This window comes from Staurois parvus, unplaced genomic scaffold (assembly GCF_062004578.1).
Source record: "Staurois parvus isolate SC_StPar_1 unplaced genomic scaffold, SC_StPar_1.0 ptg000449l, whole genome shotgun sequence".
Lineage (NCBI taxonomy): Eukaryota > Metazoa > Chordata > Amphibia > Anura > Ranidae > Staurois > Staurois parvus.
This window is the reverse complement of record NW_028318245.1, coordinates 5,236,921-5,258,390: the sequence shown is the minus strand read 5'-3', so window position 1 is coordinate 5,258,390 and position 21,470 is coordinate 5,236,921. Positions and strand designations below refer to the sequence as shown.

General features: G+C 43.7%; 2 protein-coding genes across 2 annotated transcripts in view; both read right to left on the bottom strand.

The window, feature by feature from the left end:
* Positions 1–78, bottom strand: part of LOC149453434 (uncharacterized) — a 52,278-nt gene extending 52,200 nt beyond the window's left edge. The window contains exon 1 of the mRNA XM_089688645.1: positions 30–78. The gene's annotated coding sequence lies outside the window, so the exon portion shown is untranslated. The remainder of the gene's footprint in view (positions 1–29) is intronic.
* Positions 79–5,850: 5,772 nt separating this feature from the next.
* LOC149453433 (uncharacterized) lies at positions 5,851–18,248 on the bottom strand. The gene is made up of 7 exons (XM_089688197.1): positions 18,187–18,248; positions 14,079–14,198; positions 13,541–13,645; positions 13,331–13,454; positions 12,421–13,214; positions 12,173–12,317; positions 5,851–10,660 (listed from the first exon to the last, which is right to left on the bottom strand). Exons 2-7 carry the CDS (start codon positions 14,172–14,174, stop codon positions 8,670–8,672), a joined length of 3,255 nt encoding a protein of 1,084 aa, XP_089544323.1. The 5' UTR covers positions 14,175–14,198; positions 18,187–18,248; the 3' UTR covers positions 5,851–8,669.
* Positions 18,249–21,470: the final 3,222 nt, after the last annotated feature.

Here is a 21,470-nt window from a genome sequence, read left to right as displayed (position 1 = left end):
GGTGTAAATATAAAATAATATCTTATTACCTCCTCTTCTGCCACTTCCAGCAATTTCCCCTCTCTACTTCCTCCCAACTCACCTCTCACCTGGAACTCCTTGTTTGTATCTACCATCACTTCCCGTGCGTGCGTCCCATCCATTTTTGTGTTTGCGTGTCATCGCTTTCCGTGTTCCCATTTCAGTAGGTATAAGTGTGATCGCCATCTTGTGGAGAAATTCAGAACTGTGATTATTGTCATATGGCCAGACCTATGAGGACACCTCTACCAATCATGGGCTTCAGGTGTTTCCAGTGAAGGGTCTCGGTAATGCTATAGTACATTGTACAAAGATGTTTTGGCCAAATGTGCTCTTCCAACCTTGTAATAAATTGAGGAAGGGCCTTTTCTGGTCCAGCATGACTGTGCCCGTTTACAAACCGGTTCCAAAAAGACATGGCTTGACCATATTGGTGTGAAGGAAGTTGGGTGGCCTACACGATGCCCTGGCTTGAACCTTACTGAGCAACTTTGGTATGATTCACAACTCTGATTATAAGCCAGGTCTTCTCCTCCAACATCCTTGACAAATTGCCACATATTCCCCCAGATACAATCTTGATTGACACATATCTACTCAACCAGGCAAATTTATAAGGTATACCTTGCCAGTACTGGGTTGTACTCCCTTTTGCCTTCAGAACTGCCTTAATTCTTCATGACATAGATTCAACAAGGTGTTGGAAACATTCCTCAGAGATTTTGTTCCATATTGACATGAGTTACAGTTGCCTTTCTATCAACTCCAACCAGTCTGACCATTCTCCTCTGTTCTCTGACATCAACAAGGCATTTTCCTCCACACAACTGCCGTTCCCTGGATATTTTCTCTTTTTTGGACCATTCTCTGTAAACCCTAGAGATGGTTGTGCGTGAAAATCCCAGTAGATCAGCAGTTTTTGAAATACTCAGACCAGCCCATCTGGCACCAACAACCATGCCACGTTCAAAGGCACTTAAATCCTCTTTCTTTCCCATTCTGATGCTCGGTTTGAACTTCAGCAAGTCGTCTAGATGCCTAAATGCATTGAGTTGCTGATTAGCAATTTGTGTTACCAAGCCATTGAACAGGTGGACCTAATAAAGTGGCCGGTGAGGGTATATATATATATACACACACTATATTGCCAAAAGTATTGCCTTTCCACGCACATGACCTTTAATGGCCTCCCAGTCTTAGTCCGTAGGGTTCAATATTGAGTTGGCACCACCCAATCCACAAACATGACCTTTAATGTCCTCCCAGTCTTAGTCCGTAGAGTTCAATAATGAGTTGGCTCCACCCTTTGCAGCTATAACAGCTTCAACTCTTCTGGGAAGGCTGTCCACAAGGTTTAGGAGGGTGTCTATGGGAAGGTTGGACCATTCTTCCAGAAGCACATTTGTCAGGTCAGGCACTGATGTCGGGGGAGGAGGCCTGGCCCACAGTCTCCGCTCTAATTCATCCCAAAGGTGTTCTATGGGGTTGAGGTCAGCACTCTGTGCAGGCCAGTCAAGTTCCTCCACCCCAAACTGGCTCCTCCATGTCTTTATGGACCTTGCTTTGTGCACTGGTGGGTAGTCATGTTGGAACAGGAAGGGGCCATCCCCAAACTCTTCCCACAAAGTTGGGAGCATGAAATTGTCCAAAATGTCGCCTTAAGAGTTCCCTTCACTGGAACTAGGGGGCCAAGCCCAACCCCTGAGGAACAACCCCACACAACAATCCCCCCTCCACCAAACTTTACACTTGGCACAATGCAGTCAGGCAAGTACCATTCTCCTGGCAACTGCAAAACCCAGACACATCCATCGGATTGCCAGACAGAGAAGTGTGATTGGTCACTCCAGAGAACATGTCTCCTCTGCTCTAGAGTCCAGTGGCGGCGTGCTTTACACCACGACATCCGACGCTTTGCATTGCACTTGGTGATGGAAGGATTGGATGCAGCTGCTCGGCCATGGAAACCCATTCCATGAAGCTCTCTACACACTGTTGTTGGGCTCATCTGAAGGCCACAACAAGTTTGGAAGTCTTTAGCTATTGACTCTGCAGACAGTTGGCGACTTCTGCGCACTGTGCACTTCAGCATGCGCTGACCTCGCTCTGTCATGTGACGTGGCCTACCACTTGGTGGCTGAGTGGCTGTTGTTCCCAGTTGCTTCCACTTTGTTATAATCCCACTAACAGTTGAGCGTGGAATATTTAGTAGCCAGGAAATGTCACGGATGGACTTATTGCCCAGGTGGCCACCTGTCACGAGACCACACTTGGAGTCACTGAGCTCCTGAGAGTGACCCATTCTTTCACCAATGTTTGTAGAAGCAGTCTGCATGCCTAGGGGCTTGATTGTATACACCTGTGTCCATGGAGGAGATTGGACCACCTGAATCACATGATTTAGAGGGCGGGGCTATTACTTTTGGCAATATAGTGTATGAGTATATATGTAACATGTATACATCCGTATCCCTAAACAAAAAGCCATGGCACATCGGGCCGCAACGCACTCGGGAGGGTGGCTCCAGGGGACCCTGCATGGGAAAAGAGCACCCCTAAAAAAAAGAAATTCCTCATGGAAATTGCAGAGATGATAGGCAGGAAGACCTCAAACATACGTGAAGTATTCTGCCTGACAACAGATTCTCTAGCGGGTTTAATAACACTCACAGTCACTGGCTGAGATATAGGCAGACAAAGTTATGTGCAGATCTTTAACTTTCTGTAAAAGGTACATTTGCCCCCTCCCATCCTGTAACTTCAATTTGGCACTTTATCCGGATGGGCAGCCTCCTTGGATATAGGGGACTAGGGGGCGGGGTCAAGCTGGCTGGGGTGGGGTTTGAATTCCATTCTTGCACAGGTGTACTGGCTCCTCCCCTTCAGTCGTTCATGATTGTACCGGCTCCTCCCCTTTAGCCTTGCACAGGTGTACCTGCACCTACCCTTAAGTCTTGCACAGGTGTACCGGCACCTACCCTTCAGTCTTGCACAAGTGTACCGGCTCCTCCCCTTCAGTCTTGCGCATATGTACCGGCTCCTCCCCTTCAGTCTTGCACAGGTGTACTGGCTCCTCCCCTTCAGTCTTGTACAGGTGTACCGGCTCCTCCCGTTCAGTCTTGCACTGTTTTTTCCAGCTCCTCCCCTTCAGTCTTTCATGATTGTACTGACTCCTCCCCTTCAGACTTGCACAGGCGTACCGGCTCCTCCCCTTCAGTCTTGCACAGGCGTACCGGGTCCTCCCCTTCAGTCTTGCACGGTTGTACCAGCTCCTCCCCTTCAGACTTGCACAGGCGTACCGGGTCCTCCCCTTCAGTCTTGCACAGGTGTACCGGGTCCTCCCCTTCAGTCTTGCACAGGTGTACCGGCTCCTCCCGTTCAGTCTTGCACTGTTTTTTCCAGCTCCTCCCCTTCAGTCTTTCATGATTGTACTGACTCCTCCCCTTCAGACTTGCACAGGCGTACCGGCTCCTCCCCTTCAGTCTTGCACAGGCGTACCGGGTCCTCCCCTTCAGTCTTGCACGGTTGTATCGGCTCCTCCTCTTCAGACTTGCACAGGCGTACCGGGTCCTCCCCTTCAGTCTTGCACAGGTGTACGGGCTCCTCCCCTCCAGTATTGCACAGGTGTACAGGCTCCTCCCCTTCAGTCTTGCACAGGTGTACGGGCTCCTCCCCTCCAGTATTGCACAGGTGTACGGGCTCCTCCCCTTCAGTCTTGCACAGGTGTACGGGCTCCTCCCCTCCAGTATTGCACAGGTGTACGGGCTCCTCCCCTTCAGTCTTGCACAGGTGTACGGGCTCCTCCCCTCCAGTATTGCACAGGTGTACCGGCTCCTCCCCTCCAGTATTGTACAGGTGTACCGGCTCCTCTCCTGGACTGAAACGCCTTCCTCTGATGTCACTGCACACTGTGAGCTTCTCACAATGTGCATTAGAAGCTGCAAGTCAAATAGAGCTCCGCCTCATTTCTTGGTTGGAGGATGTCCAGTACCATCTAGCTCTTTCCTCCCCAGCCTGACTGTCCCTGGCCCCGCCCTTTTCATTCATTGGATTTCAGTTCTTTCAATCGTGAAAGGCTTAGCATCCAGTTTAGGCATTACCTGCATGCAGTAGGCCTCCCTAGGAACACACACTCCTCTAGACTGACCCCCCCATCAAAGCATTTTGATATTTGCATAACTCCTCCCAAGTGCCATCCCACTGCTTCCATCAGGACTCTTAAGGGGAGTATTGAGGAAGGGTGCTGTCCAAAAGCTACACACAGCTTTCCACTGGTCATGATCTGCTTGCATTGCATAAAGAAGCACAGAGACCCAGTGATGACATCAGTAGGTCCGAAATAAGGTGCGTACTGTAAATCTTCCTGCATTGCATATAGAAGCACAGAGACCCAGTGATGACATCAGTAGGTCCAAAATAAGGTGCATACAGTAAATCTGCCTGCATTGCATATAAAAGCACAGAGACCCAGTAATGACATCAGTAGGTCCAAAATGAGACATGTATAGTAAATCTTCCTGCATTGCATATAGAACCATAGAGACACATTCGATTCTCTAAACGAATCTGTCACATTGGTTTTCTGTAAATCAGGAAATGCCATTCTTGAAGTTAAACTGGGCAAAACAAAGATGGCTGCTCCCGTGTTTATATACAATCACAGATTTTACACTCAGTCATACGATTACAGACACCAAGCTGATGGTTTCCGCTCATATTTATTACAAAAAATATATAATGTAAAACGTAAAAAAGATTTTGTTTTCCGTTTATAAAATGCAGAATAAAATGTTTGCACTTCTGTTCAGGTAGATTTCCCCTCCACAACCACCGCTGTGTCCCCTCATCTCCTCTTCTTAGATTGGAATCTCTTGTTGGGAGGTAATAGTAAGGTCTCAGTCCATACAATGGTTTCCTTGTATCTATTAGGCCCCATTCACACCTGAGCGATTTGTGTACTGGAAGCTCCAAAACGTTTAAGGAGAAACCAAATCAATTATTCTCAATAGAGGTCGATTCACATCTCCACTCCAAGTCACCTCAAACAAGTTCTGGAGCTTTCTTTGTCGCTCAAATCAGGCAGATTTGCACGCTTTTATTTCCATAGTAATGAATTCGTCGCACTTTTTTTGCACATTTTTCTGCTCAAATTAAAAAAAAAAAGTAATCTACAAATAAATAAATGTAAAATAAGTACAATAAATAAAATAATCAAATAATGAAAAAAAAAATTAATGATATGTAATAATAAATAAATATTAATTAACGCCTAACCCTAAAAAAAAATATATTAAATAAATTATGAAGGATAATAAAATAATAACAAACACCCAAACCAGAAAAAGAATTATTATCATTATTAATAATAATAATACAAAATATCATTATTAATAATAATAAATAATAATAATAATTATTATTATTATTATTATTATTATTATTATTATTAATAATATTTTTTCTTATTATTTGTTTATTTTGTGTTAAGGTTAGGGTGTTTATTATTTTTACTCATAATAATTTATTTAAATAATTTTTAAACGGTTAAGGGTTAATTATTATTTATTTATCATTATATATTATTAAAGTGTTACTAGACCCCAGACCCTGTATTGATTATATCCCCTCTCCCCGGACCCCGCATCCACTATATCCCCTCTCCCCGGACCCCGCATCCACTATATCCCCTCTCCCCGGACCCCGCATTCCCTATATCCGCTCTCCCCGGACCCCGCATTCGCTATATTCTCACTCCCCAGACCCTGCATTCACTATATCCACTCTCCCCAGACCCCGCATTCACTATATCCACTCTCCCCAGACCCCGCATTCACTATATCCGCTCTCCCCGGACCCCGCATTCACTATATCCACTCTCCCCAGACCCCGCATTCACTATATCCGCTCTCCCCGGACCCCGCATTCACTATATCCTATATCTCCTAGATTGTAAGCTCGAAAGAGCAGGGCCCTCGAACCCCTCGTGTATCACATTGTATTGGTATTGTTCTGTCACATGTTCTGTCCCCCTTTGTAATGTACAGCGCTGAGCAAACTATTGGCGCTTTATAAATACTCTATAATAATAATAATAATATATCCACTCTCCCCAGACCCCGCATTCGCTATATCCGCTCTCCCCGGACCCCGCATTTGCTATATCCGCTGTCCCCGGACCCAACATTTACTATATCCCCTCTCCCCGGACCCCACATTCACTATATTCCCTCTCCCTGGACCCCGCATTCACTATATCCGCTCTCCCTGGACCCTGCATTCACTATATCCGCTCTCCCCGGACCCCGCATTCACTATATCTGCTCTCCTCGGACCCCACATTCACTATATGTGCTCTCCCCGAACCCCACATTCACTATATTCCCTCTCCCTGGACCCCGCATTCACTATATCCGCTCTCCCTGGACCCTGCATTCACTATATCCGCTCTCCCCGGACCCCGCATTCACTATATCTGCTCTCCTCGGACCCCGCATTCACTATATGTGCTCTCCCCGAACCCCACATTCACTATATGTGCTCTCCCCGGACCCCGCATTCACTATATCCGCTCTCCCCAGACCCTGCATTCACCATATCTGGTCTCCCACAGTACACAGAACATGGAAATTATTTTTGTAAATATAAACTGCTAAATACCTTTTCTCATCAGCAGTTTATAGCAGTCTTGTGACTTTTATCAGTGTTCAGCAGAGCACTGTTTAAAGCTTGTAGGAGTTTTCTCTAGGAGGATGCAGAACCCCTGACCCTCTGTCTGGACAGTGCCGATTGGCCCTGTGCTGATCACATGCACTCTCCCAAGAAGAAAAAAAAAAAGAAGATAACAGGGGGACACTGGAAGAAGGGGAGGAACAGAGAAGACAGGATCAAACAGCCTTTTTACACAATGCGGAGGCTTAACCCCTTAGGTTCCACAGTTTGTATAACAAGCATGCTTTACTACATCTACAGACTGATTGTACTGTTGAGGGTTTAGTAACACTTTATTTTATTTATTTATGACTGTTTTTTATTAATTTGTGTATTTATTTTACATTTATTCATTTATTATTATTCATTTATTATTATTATCACCCTAACAAAAAAAAGAATGAATAATAATAATAATAATAATAATAATGAATGAATAATAATAATAAAAGAAATAATAGCCGATGGAAATACTAAAAAAGCTAAAAAAAACCTAGCAACAAATGATGCAACAGAAGATATTTTTCTCTATTGGCTAATAAAAAAAATGGCAAAGCTAAAAACACCTGAAAAACGCATAAATGTGCAAACATTGTGTGACAAAAGGAGGAAAAAACACCTAAAGACACTACGCTCAAGTGTGAATCCAGCCTTAGGGACTTCGTTGGCGAAACCTTGGCTCTTGAGCTCTCGAAGAACATCCCAAGGTCAGATAACCGTGCGGGCACCCCAAGGAAAAAGCACGCAGGCAATAAAAAAAAGGTGGGAGCACTTGGCAATGGTTGAAAAAACATGAGTTCATAACATGGGACTCGCAAAAGCGTAGGAGCTCCCAGAAATCGGTGAAAACAGTTATGAGGAACTCCAAGAGAAATGAAAAAAAGTTGGAGCACCTTAAGGTGGATGGCAAAACATGAGTTCGTCCCGGATGGCTTGGAAAAACATAAAAGCACTCCAAGGTGGGTAGAAAAAAACATGGGAGCACCTTATGGTGGTTTGAAAAACATCGTCCTAGGTGGCTTGGAGAACCATAGGAGCACCTGAAGGAGGGCAGAAAAATGTGGGAACCATCCCTAGGGTGACAGAAAAGTGGAGGCCCCTCACAAGTGGGTTGAAAAACGCGGGATCCAAGATTAGTAAAGAAAAAAATCAGAGCTAAAAGATGGGAAGTAACAAGACAAGAAACTTCGGTGGGAAATAGTCAACATAGTGATTATTTTATATCTCTTGTGGTGGAACCTTTTCTCCTGAGCTCTCGAAGACCTTTCTAAGGTCAGAAAAAATGTGTGTGGTTGGAAATAACGTGGGAACACTTTAAAGTGTTTTGAAAAACGTGGTGCACTCCAGGGGGGTTGGAAAGTATAGAAGCACTCCAAGGTGGACGCAAAAAAACATGGGACCACCCTCAAGTGGGTGAGAGAACAATGGGGGCACCCCATAGTGGGTTGAAAATGTGGAAACACTCCAAGGTTGGTGGAAAAAAGAGCTAAAATACAGGAAAAAAAACTTCGGTGGAGGGAGACACCCTCTCCACTGGAGGCTCCAAGGTGAGATGCCAGTGGAGGACTCAGTCCCTCAGAGTCCATCCGTAGCTGAATTTTCAATGTTGGATGTACTATCAAAGGTTGAAGGCCGAATCAATGGTGTCCAGGGACAACCATATGAGCATAAGGAGTCCTTCTCTGATGTCAAGTTGGACTCTTGTCTGTTGGATTTCTTTTGTGACAAACCGTCCTTCGCATTCAAAATTCAAACAGCACTCTTCGTTGGCATGATCTCTCAGATATATAACCAGTTCTTGATTTGTTTTGAGTCATCTTGAGCCTCCAGATCACTGAAGGACCATCTTGAGCCTCCAGATCACTGAAGGACCTCCTCACGCACTAATTCTTCTAACTCTATAAAGTCCTGATCCTGAACCTCTGACCGAACTCTAAACCTTAAAATGAGCTGACGTCCATGTGAACTCTGCGGTGTCGGTCAAGACCGAACCTCTGCGCGAACCTCTTGCCGCACTCTGTACAGGAAAACGGACGCTCGCCTGTATGCGTCAGAAGGTGTCTATTTAGTTTGTTTTTCTCGGTGAAGCCTTTCCCGCACTGTGCACAGAGATATGGCATTTCACCCGTGTGGGTCATTTGGTGTAAGATATACTTGTCTTTCCGCGTGAAGCCTTTCCCGCACTCCTTACACATAAATAACTTTTCACCGGTGTGCATCCACTGGTGCGAGACGAGCGCCCCTTTCACCGGAAAACCTTTACCGCACTCTGAGCACGAGAATGGAGTCTCACCCGTGTGGACCTTGATATGCCTCTGCAGATGGGTGTTCTGTTTAAAACACTTACCGCATTCCAAGCACAGGAAGGGCCTCTCCTTCGCGTGGCTCCTGAAATGTTTGACCAGATCCGGACCGTGTTTGAATGATATCCCGCACTCTGTACATGAAAAGCCCAGGTCCCTGGAATGAAACGTTTGGTGCCTAATGAGGTCTGACTTCCACTTGACACATTTCTTGCAGTCCAGGCATGAAAAAGGACACTCATCGGAGTGCGCACACTGATGCAAAAGAGGGTCTTCGTTGTTTCTAAAACACTTATTACATTCTGAACATGGAAATATCTTCTCACCTCCATGTCTAACAGTGCAAGACTTATCAGAAGAGGGTTCCTCAGAATCAGATGGACCTAGGACTCTCTGTGCGCCATGAGATCTTGAAGTCATAATTGAGGTAAACAGTTGTGATGTATCACAAGAGGGTTCCTCAGGACCAAATGGAATTAAGGGTCTCTGTGTAACGTGAGATCCTGAAGACATCATTGAGGTAAACATTTGTGATGTGTCACAAGAGGGTTCCTCAGGACCAAATGGACCTAACGGTCTCTGTGTAACGTGGGATTTTGAAGACACAATTGAGGTAAATGTTTGTGATGCATCACAAAAGGGTTCCTCAGGACCAAATGGACCTAGGGGTCTCTGTGTACCATGAGATCTTGAAGTCATCATTGAGGCAACCATTTGTGATGTATCACAAGAGGGTTCCTCAGGATCAGATGAACCTAGGGGTCTCTGTGTAACGTGCATAATTGAGGTAAACATTTGTGATGTATCACAAGAGGGTTCCTCAGGACCAAATGGAATTAAGGGTCTCTGTGTAACGTGAGATCTTGAAGTCATCATTGCTGTAAATGTTTGTGATGTATCACAAGAGGGTTCCTCAGGACCAAATGGAATTAAGGGTCTCTGTGTAATGTGAGATCTTGAAGACATCATTGAGGAACCCAGTTGTGATGTATCACAAGAGGGTTCCTCAAGACCAGATGGACCCAGGGGTTTCCGTGTAACGTGAGATCTTGAGGGCATCATTGAGGCAACCAGTTGTGGTGTATCACAAGAGGGTTCCTCAGGACCAAATGGAATTAAGGGTCTCTGTGTAACGTGAGATCTTGAAGACATCATTGAGGCACCCAGTTGTGATGTATCACAAGAGGGTTCCTCAAGACCAGATGGACCCAGGGGTTTCTGTGTAACGTGAGATCTTGAAGACATCATTGAGGCAACCAGTTGTGATGTATCACAAGAGTGTTCCTCAAGACCAGATGGACCTAGAGGTTTCTGTGTAACGTGAAATCTTGAAGTCATCATTGAGGTAAATGTTTGTGATGTATCACAAGGGCGTTCCTCAAGACCAAATAGACCTAGCGATCCTTCTGTATGGTAAGATCTTTGAGGCATAATTGCAAGAATAGTTTGTGAACTGTCAGAAGGTTCCTCAGGATTAGAAAAATCTATTGATCTAGCCACACCATGGGGTTTGTCTTGAACACAGTGGATTGCCCAAGGAGAACAGTGGGCATTACTGTTATCTTCTGTATCATGCTCCGGAGACAAAAAAAGAAGTCCCTCCGAGGTCATCTGGGAATTACGTCCATCTGTTGGAAAAAAAAAATGTTTTTTAATTAAGCTAATCTGCTCAGTTTTTTATAATTCACAAGACCCCACTCATACTAAGGCACTCCTACATCCCCACCCCTCACTCTGGTGTCCTCACAACCCCCTTAGGTGTCCTTCATCCTATCCTCATTTCTGCCATGCTTGCTGACATCCTCCAGCAGATGCTGTCCTCATTCTGTGGGCAAGTTACTTGAGCCAGGTCACCATTAGGTCACAATGTGCCTTCCCTTGGCAATGGACAGCAAGCATCACCACTGTAGCATGTCTTCTGCTGTAATGTGGGTATCTCCCCAGGAAGTCTTACCCAGGAGATGGAATCTTTCATGACCCTCTACCATAAACATCCTACTAGGTCAGGAGTCTCCAAACTTTGTAAACGAAAAGGCCTGTTTACTGTCCCTCAAACTTTAGGGGGGGCCGGCTGTGCCCATTGGTAGTAAACAATACCAGATCTTTGGTATTAGGGGGAGAAATAGTTGGAGCCCGTAGGAAGAATAGTGCCCCACTGTTGGTGTCGGTGGAAGGAATTATGCCCCATCGTTGTTGTCAGTGGAAGGAATTAGGCCCTATTGTTTTTGTCAGTGGAAGGAATTAGGCCCTATCATTGTTGTCAGTGGAAGGAATTAGACCCCATCATTGGTGTCAGTGGCAGAAATAATGCCTCAAGGGCTGGACAAAGGCTAGCAAAGGTCCACATCCAGCCCCAGGGCCGCAGTTTGAAGATCACTGTACCAGGTAAACCTGCTTCTCTGGTCTTAAGGGTAGTGACAGCAGATGGCCCATCGATAACCGGAAAAACATCATTGCCATATCAGACAGCTATACACTTCTATCACATCACTTTTTCAAAACTGATATATAGAATGTTGCACACTACAGCTGGTACATTTTTTTTTTTCGTGTTGTGCAGTCAAGGACTATGTATGGTGGTGTAGTAGCTGGTCTAATAGCCAACAGTTTCAGAGAGCTCTTTAGAATACACAACAGACAAAGTGTACAGTGCAACAAAACCAAGCATGCAACGTGAGGCAATGGTGTCCACCACATCACACTGTCATGAGATGGACCTACCTTCAAAACCAAGCATTGCACGTGAGGCAATGGTGTACAAACACCACATCACAATGTCATGAGAAGGACCTACCTTCAAAACCAAGCATGGCATGCGAAGCAATGGTGTCCACCACATCACACTGTCATGAGAAGGACCTACCTTCAAAATCAAGCATGGCACACGAGGCAATGGTGTCCACACACCGCATCACATTGTCATGAGTTGGACCTACCTTCAAAACCAAGCATGGCACGTGAGGCAATGGTGTCCACCACATCACACTGTCATGAGATGGACCTACCTTCATCTCACTATGGAGTCTCATCTTAACGGACAAGGAGAAGCTGTACTGAGTCTCCAACACATTTAATTGGCCTGCATGCCTTGTAGAAGGAAAATGAAAATGTGAATCGTCTTTTCTTTTGGGGTTTATTACCTGTGTTGATATGTTGAGAAGTTTCCTCCTCTTTTATTATCACCTCCATTCTATCCTCTTCGGTAGATGTCTGATCAGCCCTCACGTGTTTCTCTACTTTCTTTTTAAAATCAGATTTCTCTTCAATCTGTTCTTCAGCCTCAACCTATAAAATGATAGGATATTATTAAACAGCTGAGATTTCATAGAAAAATATTATCATCCACTTTTGAGTTATTTTTGTACTCTATAGTTTTGTTTCCTTATACCTGATTATGGTGAGGGATCTCATGATCTTCCTGTGTGGAATCCTGGGAATACAAAGGATGGGGACATCTCTCTGGTGGGTTTGTGTCACTGAATGGCTCCATTATGACCTCCTTGAAGGATTCTCTGTGTTCTTCTAAAAACTCCTCCATCACATCAACCTCATCCTCCTCCTCCTTTATCTCTTCTTTAACCTTATGTGAGATGGTGTGATCATCCTGTGTGGAATCCCGGGAATACAGAGGACAGGGACATCTCTCTTGTGGGTTCCCATTACTGTATTCATCTATCTGATGATGGTGAGGGATGGTGTGACCTTCCTGTGTGGAATCCCGGGAATACAAAGGATGGGGACATCTGTCTGGTGGGTTCTCATTACTGGATCCATCTACCTGATGATGATGAGGGTTGGTATGACCTTCCTGTGTTGAATCCCGGGAATACTGAGGACGGGGATATCTCTCTGGTGGTTTCCCATTACTGGATTCATCTACCTGATGATGGTGAGGGATGGTGTGACCTTCCTGTGTGGAATCCCGGGAATACTGAGGACGGGGACATCTTTCTGGTGGGTTCCAGTTACTGGATCCATCTACCTGATGATGGTGGGGGATGGTGTGACCTTCCTGTGTGGAATCCCGGGAATACTGAAGACGGGGACATCTCTCTGGTGGGTTCCCATTACTGGATCCATCTACCTGATGAATGTTAGGGATGGTGTGACCTTCTTGTGTGGAATCCCAGGAATACAGAGGACGGGGACATCTCTCTGGTGGGTTCCCATTACTGGATCCATCTGTAGGAAACACACACACTGAATGAATCCATTGTTTCTATGTGATTATCAGATGATGGGGGATCTAGGTGGACCCTCCGTACTGCTCTCTCCTTTACAATAAAGTCTCCTCTTACCCGGTGATGTGAGGGGCGGCTGATTGTCCATCATGACGTCCTTGTAGAGGTCCTTGTGTCCTTCTAAATACTCCCACTCCTCCATGGAGAAATAGACAGTGACATCCTGACACCTTATAGGAACCTGACACACACAATGATACAGTCACCATCCAGACACATTCATTGTCTGTTACTGGAGAATGTCCCAGAATTCCCGGCACCGCTCACCTCTCCCATCAGTAGCCCAAAGATCTTGTTGGTGACTTCTAGAATCTTCTTCTGTTTTTTCTCAGGTGGCAGGTCAAAAGGCGGAGGAACCAATTGGTCTCCAGACTACATAGGGGAAAAAGTCTGTATTAAAAGACTAACAATGATGTTGTATGACCCTCCCAGAATCCCTCTCACCTCTACGGTCAGGTCTGTGTTTTATTAATAGAGATGAGTGATGTCATGTGACCTCCCAGAATCCTCCTCACCTCTCAGGTCAGGTCTGTGTTTTATTAATAGAGATGAGAGTGATGTCATGTGACCTCCCAGAATCCTCCTCACCTCTCCGGTCAGGTCTGTGTTTTATTAATAGAGATGAGAGTGATGTCATGTGACCTCACAGAATCCTCCTCACCTCTCCGGTCAGGTCTGTGTTTTATTAATAGAGATAAGTGATGTCATGTGACCTCCCAGAATCCTCCTCACCTCTCCGGTCAGCTCTGTGTTTTATTAATAGAGATGAGAGTGATGTCATGTGACCTCCCAGAATCCTCCTCACCTCTCCAATCAGCACACAGATAATCTCCAGAGTGAGGTTTAATAATCTCTTGATCATGTGATCCCGGTCCTTGTCCATCGTCTTTGATGTGGTCATGTGATCTGTAAATGGCACTCCTCTCTGTAGAGGGATAATGAACCGATAATTATCTGGACTTTGTCGGAAAGAATAATATCGCCATCCTCTTACACAATCATGCTGCTATCGCCGGCTTCCGGTCATGATCACAGGAACTCGTCATACAACCCTCCTCCAGAAGCCATATTCCTGAAGCCTGGAAAATGGTCTTCATAAAAAATAGTTGCAGCCATCTAGAGATGTCACTAAAATTGGAGACATCTCAACATCAAGGCTCCATTCGCACTTGTACGACTCCAGAGTTGCGTGACTTTGGTGTGCAACTTTGGCGCAACTTTGAATGGGTGCGACTTGGATGTGACTTGTTGTCCCTCTGCAAAGTCACCCCCAAACATTCAGATAGGACTTTCAAGTAACTCTTGAGGGTTAACATTGAAGTCTACGGCCCTCAAGTTCCATGAAAGCTATACCAAAGCAGTGCATGAACTACTTTGAAGCCTTCAACTTTAAGTCGCACATACAGTTGCAAGAAAAAGTATGTGAACCCCTTGGGATTACGTGGAGTTTTGCATGAATTGGGCATAAAATGTGCTCTGAATGTCATCTAAGTCACAACAATAGAAGAACACAGTCTGCTGAACATAATACTACACAAACATTGGATGTTGCCATGGTCTAATTGCACATAACATGTAAACATTCACAGTGCAGGGAGGAAAAAGTATGTGAGGCCCTAGCTTAATGACTTCTCCCAGAGCTAATTGGAGCCAGGAGTGAGCCAACCTTGACTCCAATCAGTGTGATGATATTGGATGTGTTGCTGACAGCTGTCCTGCCCTTAAAAAACACACACCTGTTTTGGGTTTACTGGTTTCAAGAAGCACTGTCTGCTGTGAACCATGCCTCGCAGAAAAGAGCTCTCAGAAGACCTACGATCAAGAATTGTTGACTTGCATGAAGCTGGAAAGGGTTACAAAAGTATCTCCAAAAGACTTGATGTTCATGTGTCCACGGTAAGACAGACTGTCTACAAATGGAGAAAGTTTAGCACTGTTGCTACTCTCCCTAGGCGTGGTCGTCCTGTAAAAATGACTGCAAGAGCACAGCGCAGAATGCTGCATGAGGTAAAGAAGAATCCCAGAGTGTCAGCTAAAGACCTACAGAAATCTCTGGCACATGCTAACATTTTTGTTGACACATCTACAATAAGGAAAACATTAAACAAGAATGGAGTACATGGGAGGGCACCACGGAGGAAGCCATTGCTGTCCAAAAAGAATATTGCAGCACGTTTGAAGTTTGCAAAAGAGCACCTGGATGTTCCACAGCACTACTGGCAAAATATGCTGTGGACAGATGAAACCAAGATTGAGTTGTTTGGGAAGAACACACAACACTATGTGTGGAGAAAAAAGGCACAGCACACCAACATCAAAACCTCATCCCCACTGTGAAACATGGCGGAGGGAGCATCATGGTTTGGGGCTGCTTTGCTGCCTCAGGGCCTGGACGGATTGTTGTCATTGATGGGAAAATGAATTCCAGAGTTTATCAAGACATTTTGCAGGAAAATGTACGACCATCTGTCCACCAACTGAAGCTCCGCAGAGGAAGGGTGATGCAACAGGACAATGACCCAAAGCATACAAGTAATTCAACAAAACAATGGCTGCAACAGCACAGAATACGCCTTCTGGAGTGGCCCAGTCAGAGTCCTGACCTCAACCCGATTGAAATGCTGTGGCATGACCTTAAGAGAGCGATTCACACCAGACATCCCAAGAATATTGCTACACTGAAACAGTTTTGTGAAGAGGAGTGGTCCAAAATGACTCCAGATCGTTGTGCAGGTCTGATCTGCAACTACAGGAAACGTTTGGTTGAGGTTATTGCTGCCAAAGGAGGGTCAACCAGTTATTAAGTCCAAAGGTTCACATACTTTTTCCTCCATGCACTGTGAATGTTTACATGTTATGTGCAATTAAACCACGGCAACATCTAACGTTTGTGTAGTATTATGTTCAGCAGACTGTGTTCTTCTATTGTTGTGACTTAGATGACGTTCAGAGCACATTTTATGCCCAATTCATGCAAAACTCCACGTAATCCCAAGGGGTTCACATACTTTTTCTTGCAACTGTATATGAATGGTTATCATTGGAAAACATGGGGTACGACTTGTCGCGCAACTTTGATGTCCAAAGTCACATGACAAATCATGCAAGTGTGAAGGGGTCTAACAGAGTGCCAACGGGAAGTCCTTATCCAACCTACGAGAGGGTCTCACACAATGAAAATCCCACCTGAAAGCCATATATGTTAATTCACAGGTTGCCCATCCCAACGCCATGTCTGCTTTTCTACTTTGTGTTTTATCTGGTGTGGGTTGACTGTACCACACTGTCCAAGAAAAGTCTTCTGGATGGTGGGACCTCAAAGCTTTGCACTTCAATGACATATACCACTGTGAGTGGTACAGCGGGTTTATGCCAGAGTTACTATTGAAGTCCCGAATATATATCAGGTGAGCCAATTCCTGGTGGATCAAGTTCGGTGGGTCTGGATGTACTGCCATTAAAGCAGAACTAAACTCGCCAACTTTCCCGTTCACAAACCCAACCTACGTAAGGACCATCAGAAATGAGCAATTCAGGGGAACATATTGTATTGCTTCAGGTAGGCCAGCGGCACATGCTCAGTCACTGCTAAATTCTTGGCTTCCGTCAAGTGCCAGGATTTGATGTATGCTGTGCTGGGGTCACATCAGTCCTTCCTCTCACTTCCTGGCAGAAGCTCTCGCTAGTTCCTCTCTATCTATTCCATGGAGAATGGTTTGCCTACCATGTTAATTCTAGCAGGCTATGCCACCGTTGTGCCCACCAAAGATGGAGCCATCTTGGCTCAGTTTCAACACTCCCCTTCCTTGTTGTTAGGAACCTCTAATTGCCGGTAATGGTTGGCGTGTCTTGCATCACCAACACTATGGCAACTAGTCTTCCCAAACATGGCTAGGATTTGGTGGGGACACTGGCAGTAAGAGGTTCCTAACAACGAGGAAGGGGAGTGCTGAAACTGAGCCAGGATGGCTCCATCTTTGGTGGGCACAACGGTGGCATAGCCTGCTAGAGTTAACATGGTAGGCAAATTCGAGGAATTTTAGCAATCTGGGATACTTTATGGGACTTTTAATGGGGAAAGTTAGAGCGTTTAGTTCCCCTGTTGAATATTTGGAAGTCTGGGCACATGGACAGGTTGAAGCTATGTGGAGAGCACCAGTCCAGATGCCCAACTTGGACCCAGGTAGGGGAATGGTGACACTTTGAGAATATTTCGAGACATCTAAAGCCTGAAATTCCTCCTGGTGCAGAGAAAACACAGGAACCTCCAATTTTGTACCTCCCAAGCTGTGGATGAGCAATGAAGACGTCTGCCATCCTAGAACCCCTCTCTATTTTACGTTCTTGAAGCTTGGGACTTTTAATGGAGAAATTTAGGGAGTTTAGTTCTCCTGTTGAATATTTTGAAGTCTGGGCACATGCACAGGTTGAAGCTATGTGGAGAGCACCAGTCCAGCTGCCCAACTTGGACCCAGGTAGGGGAATGGTGACACTTTGAGAATATTTCGGGACATCTAAAGCCTGAAATTCCTCCTGGTGCAGAGAAAACACAGGAACCTCCAATTTTGGACCTCCCAAGCTGTGGATGAGCAATGAAGACAACGTCTACCATCCTTGAATCCCTCACTATGTTACGCTCTTTCCGCGCACGCCCGCACTGCATCCCGACTTGCGGTAACATTGCGTGCCGCATGTATCAAACTTCTTTCTAAATTTGATCTTTTTTTTTTTATAATTGTATGTATCCTCTTCACCATCAATTGTGACACCAGATTCACTCCCTTCTTCGTGTCTACAGAGTTTAGATTACTCGGAATATTCTCATCCCTCTTGTACCCAGTCACGGTGACTATGGAGGAAGAGGATGGACAAGACGGGGGGGGGGGGATTACTATAAAATAATATCTTATTACCTTCTCTGCTACCAGTTCCAGCAATGTCTTCGTTCTACCTCCTCCCAACTCTCATTTCACCAACTTCCTTTTTATACCTGACATCACTTCCTGTCAACCCCTTACATCATTTCCTGTGTTGGTCCAGCCTTTGTACGCTACATCACCAACTTGTAGAGAAAACTGGAACTGTAGCCCACGTAGTCGTTCAGTTCCTTGTCCTACGTTGTACATCTTCTCTTATGTTACCTACACATTTTTGAAAACATGAAAAAAGAGAAGAACCTGAAGGAAAAAAGATTTTGGAATTTTGGATAGCATAAGGGAGGGTTATAACCTCTGTCAGTTTTTGTTTTTTTTTGCCATCTGTGTCCCCATCGGATGACTTATTTTTATTTATTATGGATGGACGAGTCACGTTTGACTCCTGATTTATAATAGACTAGGACGGCCTGTCGTAGAGAAGGCAAAGGATCAAATGTATTGATGTTGTTTATTATTGCTTTGTGAGGTAAAAAATAAAAATAAAATCTAAATAATTAATAAAAAAAAAATGTTTCTTGTGTCTGCTCATCATATAATATATAATGTGATTTTTGTTTGACTGTTTCTCTACGTCTTTTATTGTTTTTGTGGTTTCTTTTTTTTTTTGCTGCTTGTCATATAAGATTTTAAAAATAAAATCTGAATAATAATTTTAAAAAAAATTAGGCTTTTTTTCACTTTCGCGTGTATTGCTTTTTGAGGCAATGTAATTTTTGTTTGACTTTTTCGCTACCTATTTTATTGTTTTTGTGTTTTCTTTTTTTTCTTTTTTCTTGTGTCTGCTTATCATATAAGATTTTAAAAATAAAATCTGAAAAAAAAAAAAATAGGCTTTTCTTTAACTTTTGTGCGTATTGCTTTGCGAGACAATGTGATTTTTGTTTGACTGTTTCTCTACGTCTTTTATTGCATTTGTGTTTTCTTTTTTTTTCTTGTGCCTGCTCGTCATATAAGATTTTAAAAATAAAATCTGATTAATTACAAAAAAAAATTAGGCTTTTTTTTCACTTTCGCGCGTATTGCTTTGTGAGGCAATGTCATTTTCGTTTGACTGTTTCTCTACGTCTTTTATTGTTTTTGTGTTTTCTTTTTTTTTCTTTTGTCTGCTCATCATATAAGATTTTAAAAATAAAATCTGAATAATTAAAAAATATTAGTCTTTTCTTTCACTTTTGCGCGTATTGCTTTATGAGGCAATGTGATTTTTGTCTTATGTTTCTCTACATCTTTTATTGTTTTTGTGTTTTCTTTTTTTTTTTCTTTTGTCTGCTCGTCATATAAAATTTTAAAATAAAAATCTGAATAATAAAACAAATTAGGCTTTTCCATCACTTTTGCGCGTATTGCTTTTTGAGGCAATGTAATTTTTGTTTGACTTTTTTGCTACGTCTTTTATTGTTTTTGTGTTTTTCTTTTTTTTTTCTTATCTGCTCGTCATATAAGATTTGAAAAATAAAATCTGAATTATAATTTTTTTTTAAATTAGGCTTTTCTTTTACTTTTGCGCATATTGCTTTGTGAGGCAATGTGATTTTTGTTTGACTGTTTCTGTACGTCTTTTATTGTTTTTGTGTTTTCTTTTTTTTTCTTTTGTCTACTTGTCATATAAGATTTAAAAAATAAAATCTGATCAATTTAAAAAAAAAAAACAGGCTTTTCTTTCACTTTCGTACGTATTGCTTTGTGAGGCAATGTAATTTTTGTTTGACTTTTTCGCTACGTCTTTTATTGTTTTTGTGTTTTCTTTTTTTTTTCTTTTGTCTGCTCATCATATAAAATTTTAAAAATAAATAGAAAAATAAAAAATGAGGCTTTTCTTTCACTTTCGATGATGATGATAAACAGGACAAATAGAGAAGGTGAATCTCCCTAATGGTGACACAGAAACACTTCCGCCCCCTCACCACTTACAGACACCCAGCTGCTTCCTGGCTGTCACAGTGATAGGGCCAGAGAAAGGTTTATTCCAGAGCCACCACTAGAGGGAAACAGTCTGATATGTGAGAGGAGGAAATGTCCCCAGTACAGGAGGGTGGCAGCCATTTTGTTGTAGACCACAAATGGGGTAAGAAGGAAGGATTTTAGGTCAGGAATCCTCTTGGAGGGGTTGTTTGGCTGGAGAGTGTGCGCGCAGTGAGGAGGAGGTAATAATGTGTTATTATTATGAGAGAAGGGGGCCCAGCACTCACTGTGGATTGGATAGAGGGGTTCATGTGAGTGGGGTCACTCTGTAGATACAGTGAATATAAAAAGTCTACACACCCCTGTTAAAATGTCAGGTTTCTGTGATGTAAAAAAAAAAATGAGACAAAGATAAATAATTTCAGAACTTTTTCCACCTTTAATGTGACCTATAAACTGTACAACTCAATTGAAAAACAAACTGAAATCTTTTAGTGGGGGGAGTGAACATAAAAAACTAAAATAATGCGGTTGCATAAGTGTGCACACCCTCTTATAACTAAGGATGTATCTGTGTTCAGAATGAAGCAATCACATACCAAATCATGTTAAATAGGAGTCAATACACACCCGTCAACATTTAAAGTGCCTTTGATTAACCCCAAATAAAGTCCAGCTGTTCTAGTAGGTCTTTCCTGACATTTCCTTAGTCGCATCCTATAGCAAAAGCCATGGTCCGCAGAGAACTTCCAAAGCATCAGAGGGATCTCATTGTTAAAAGGTATCAGTCAGGAGAAGGGTACAAAAGAATTTCCAAGGCATTAGATATCCCACGGAACACAGTGAAGACAGTCATCATCAAGTGGAGGAAATATGGCGCAACAGTTACCTCACCAACAGTGATATCACCAAGAACTGGATGTCCCTCCAAAATGGATGAAAAGACGAGAAGAAAACTGGTCTGGGAGGCAGCCAAGAGGCCTACAGCAACATGAAAGGAGTTGCAAGAATATCTGGCAAGTCCTGGCTGTGTGGTCCATGTGACAACAATCTCCCATATTCTTCATATGTCTGGGATATGGGGTAGAGTGACAAGACGGAAGCCTTTTCTACAAAGAAAAACATCCAAGCCCGGCTAAATTTTGCAAAATCACATTTGAAATTTCCCAAAAGCTTGAGGGAAAATGTGTTCTGGTCTGATGAAACCAAGGGTGAACTTTATGGCTGTAATTCCAAAAGATATGTTTGGTGCAAAAACAACACCGCACATCACTAAAAGCACACCATACCCACCGTGAAGCATGGTGGTGGCAGCATCATGCTTTGGGGCTGTTTTTCTTCAGCTGGAACTGGGGCCT

Excerpts from the sequence above, each read along its gene's own strand:
- LOC149453433 (XM_089688197.1), bottom strand. The coding sequence starts at position 14,174 with ATGACCACATCAAAGACGATGGACAAGGACCGGGATCACATGATCAAG. Across the intron at positions 13,455-13,540 it reads TTGGGCTACTGATGGGAGAG|GTTCCTATAAGGTGTCAGGA; the intron begins GTGAGCGGTGCC and ends TGTGTGTGTCAG. Across the intron at positions 13,215-13,330 it reads GCCGCCCCTCACATCACCGG|ATGGATCCAGTAATGGGAAC; the intron begins GTAAGAGGAGAC and ends TGTTTCCTACAG.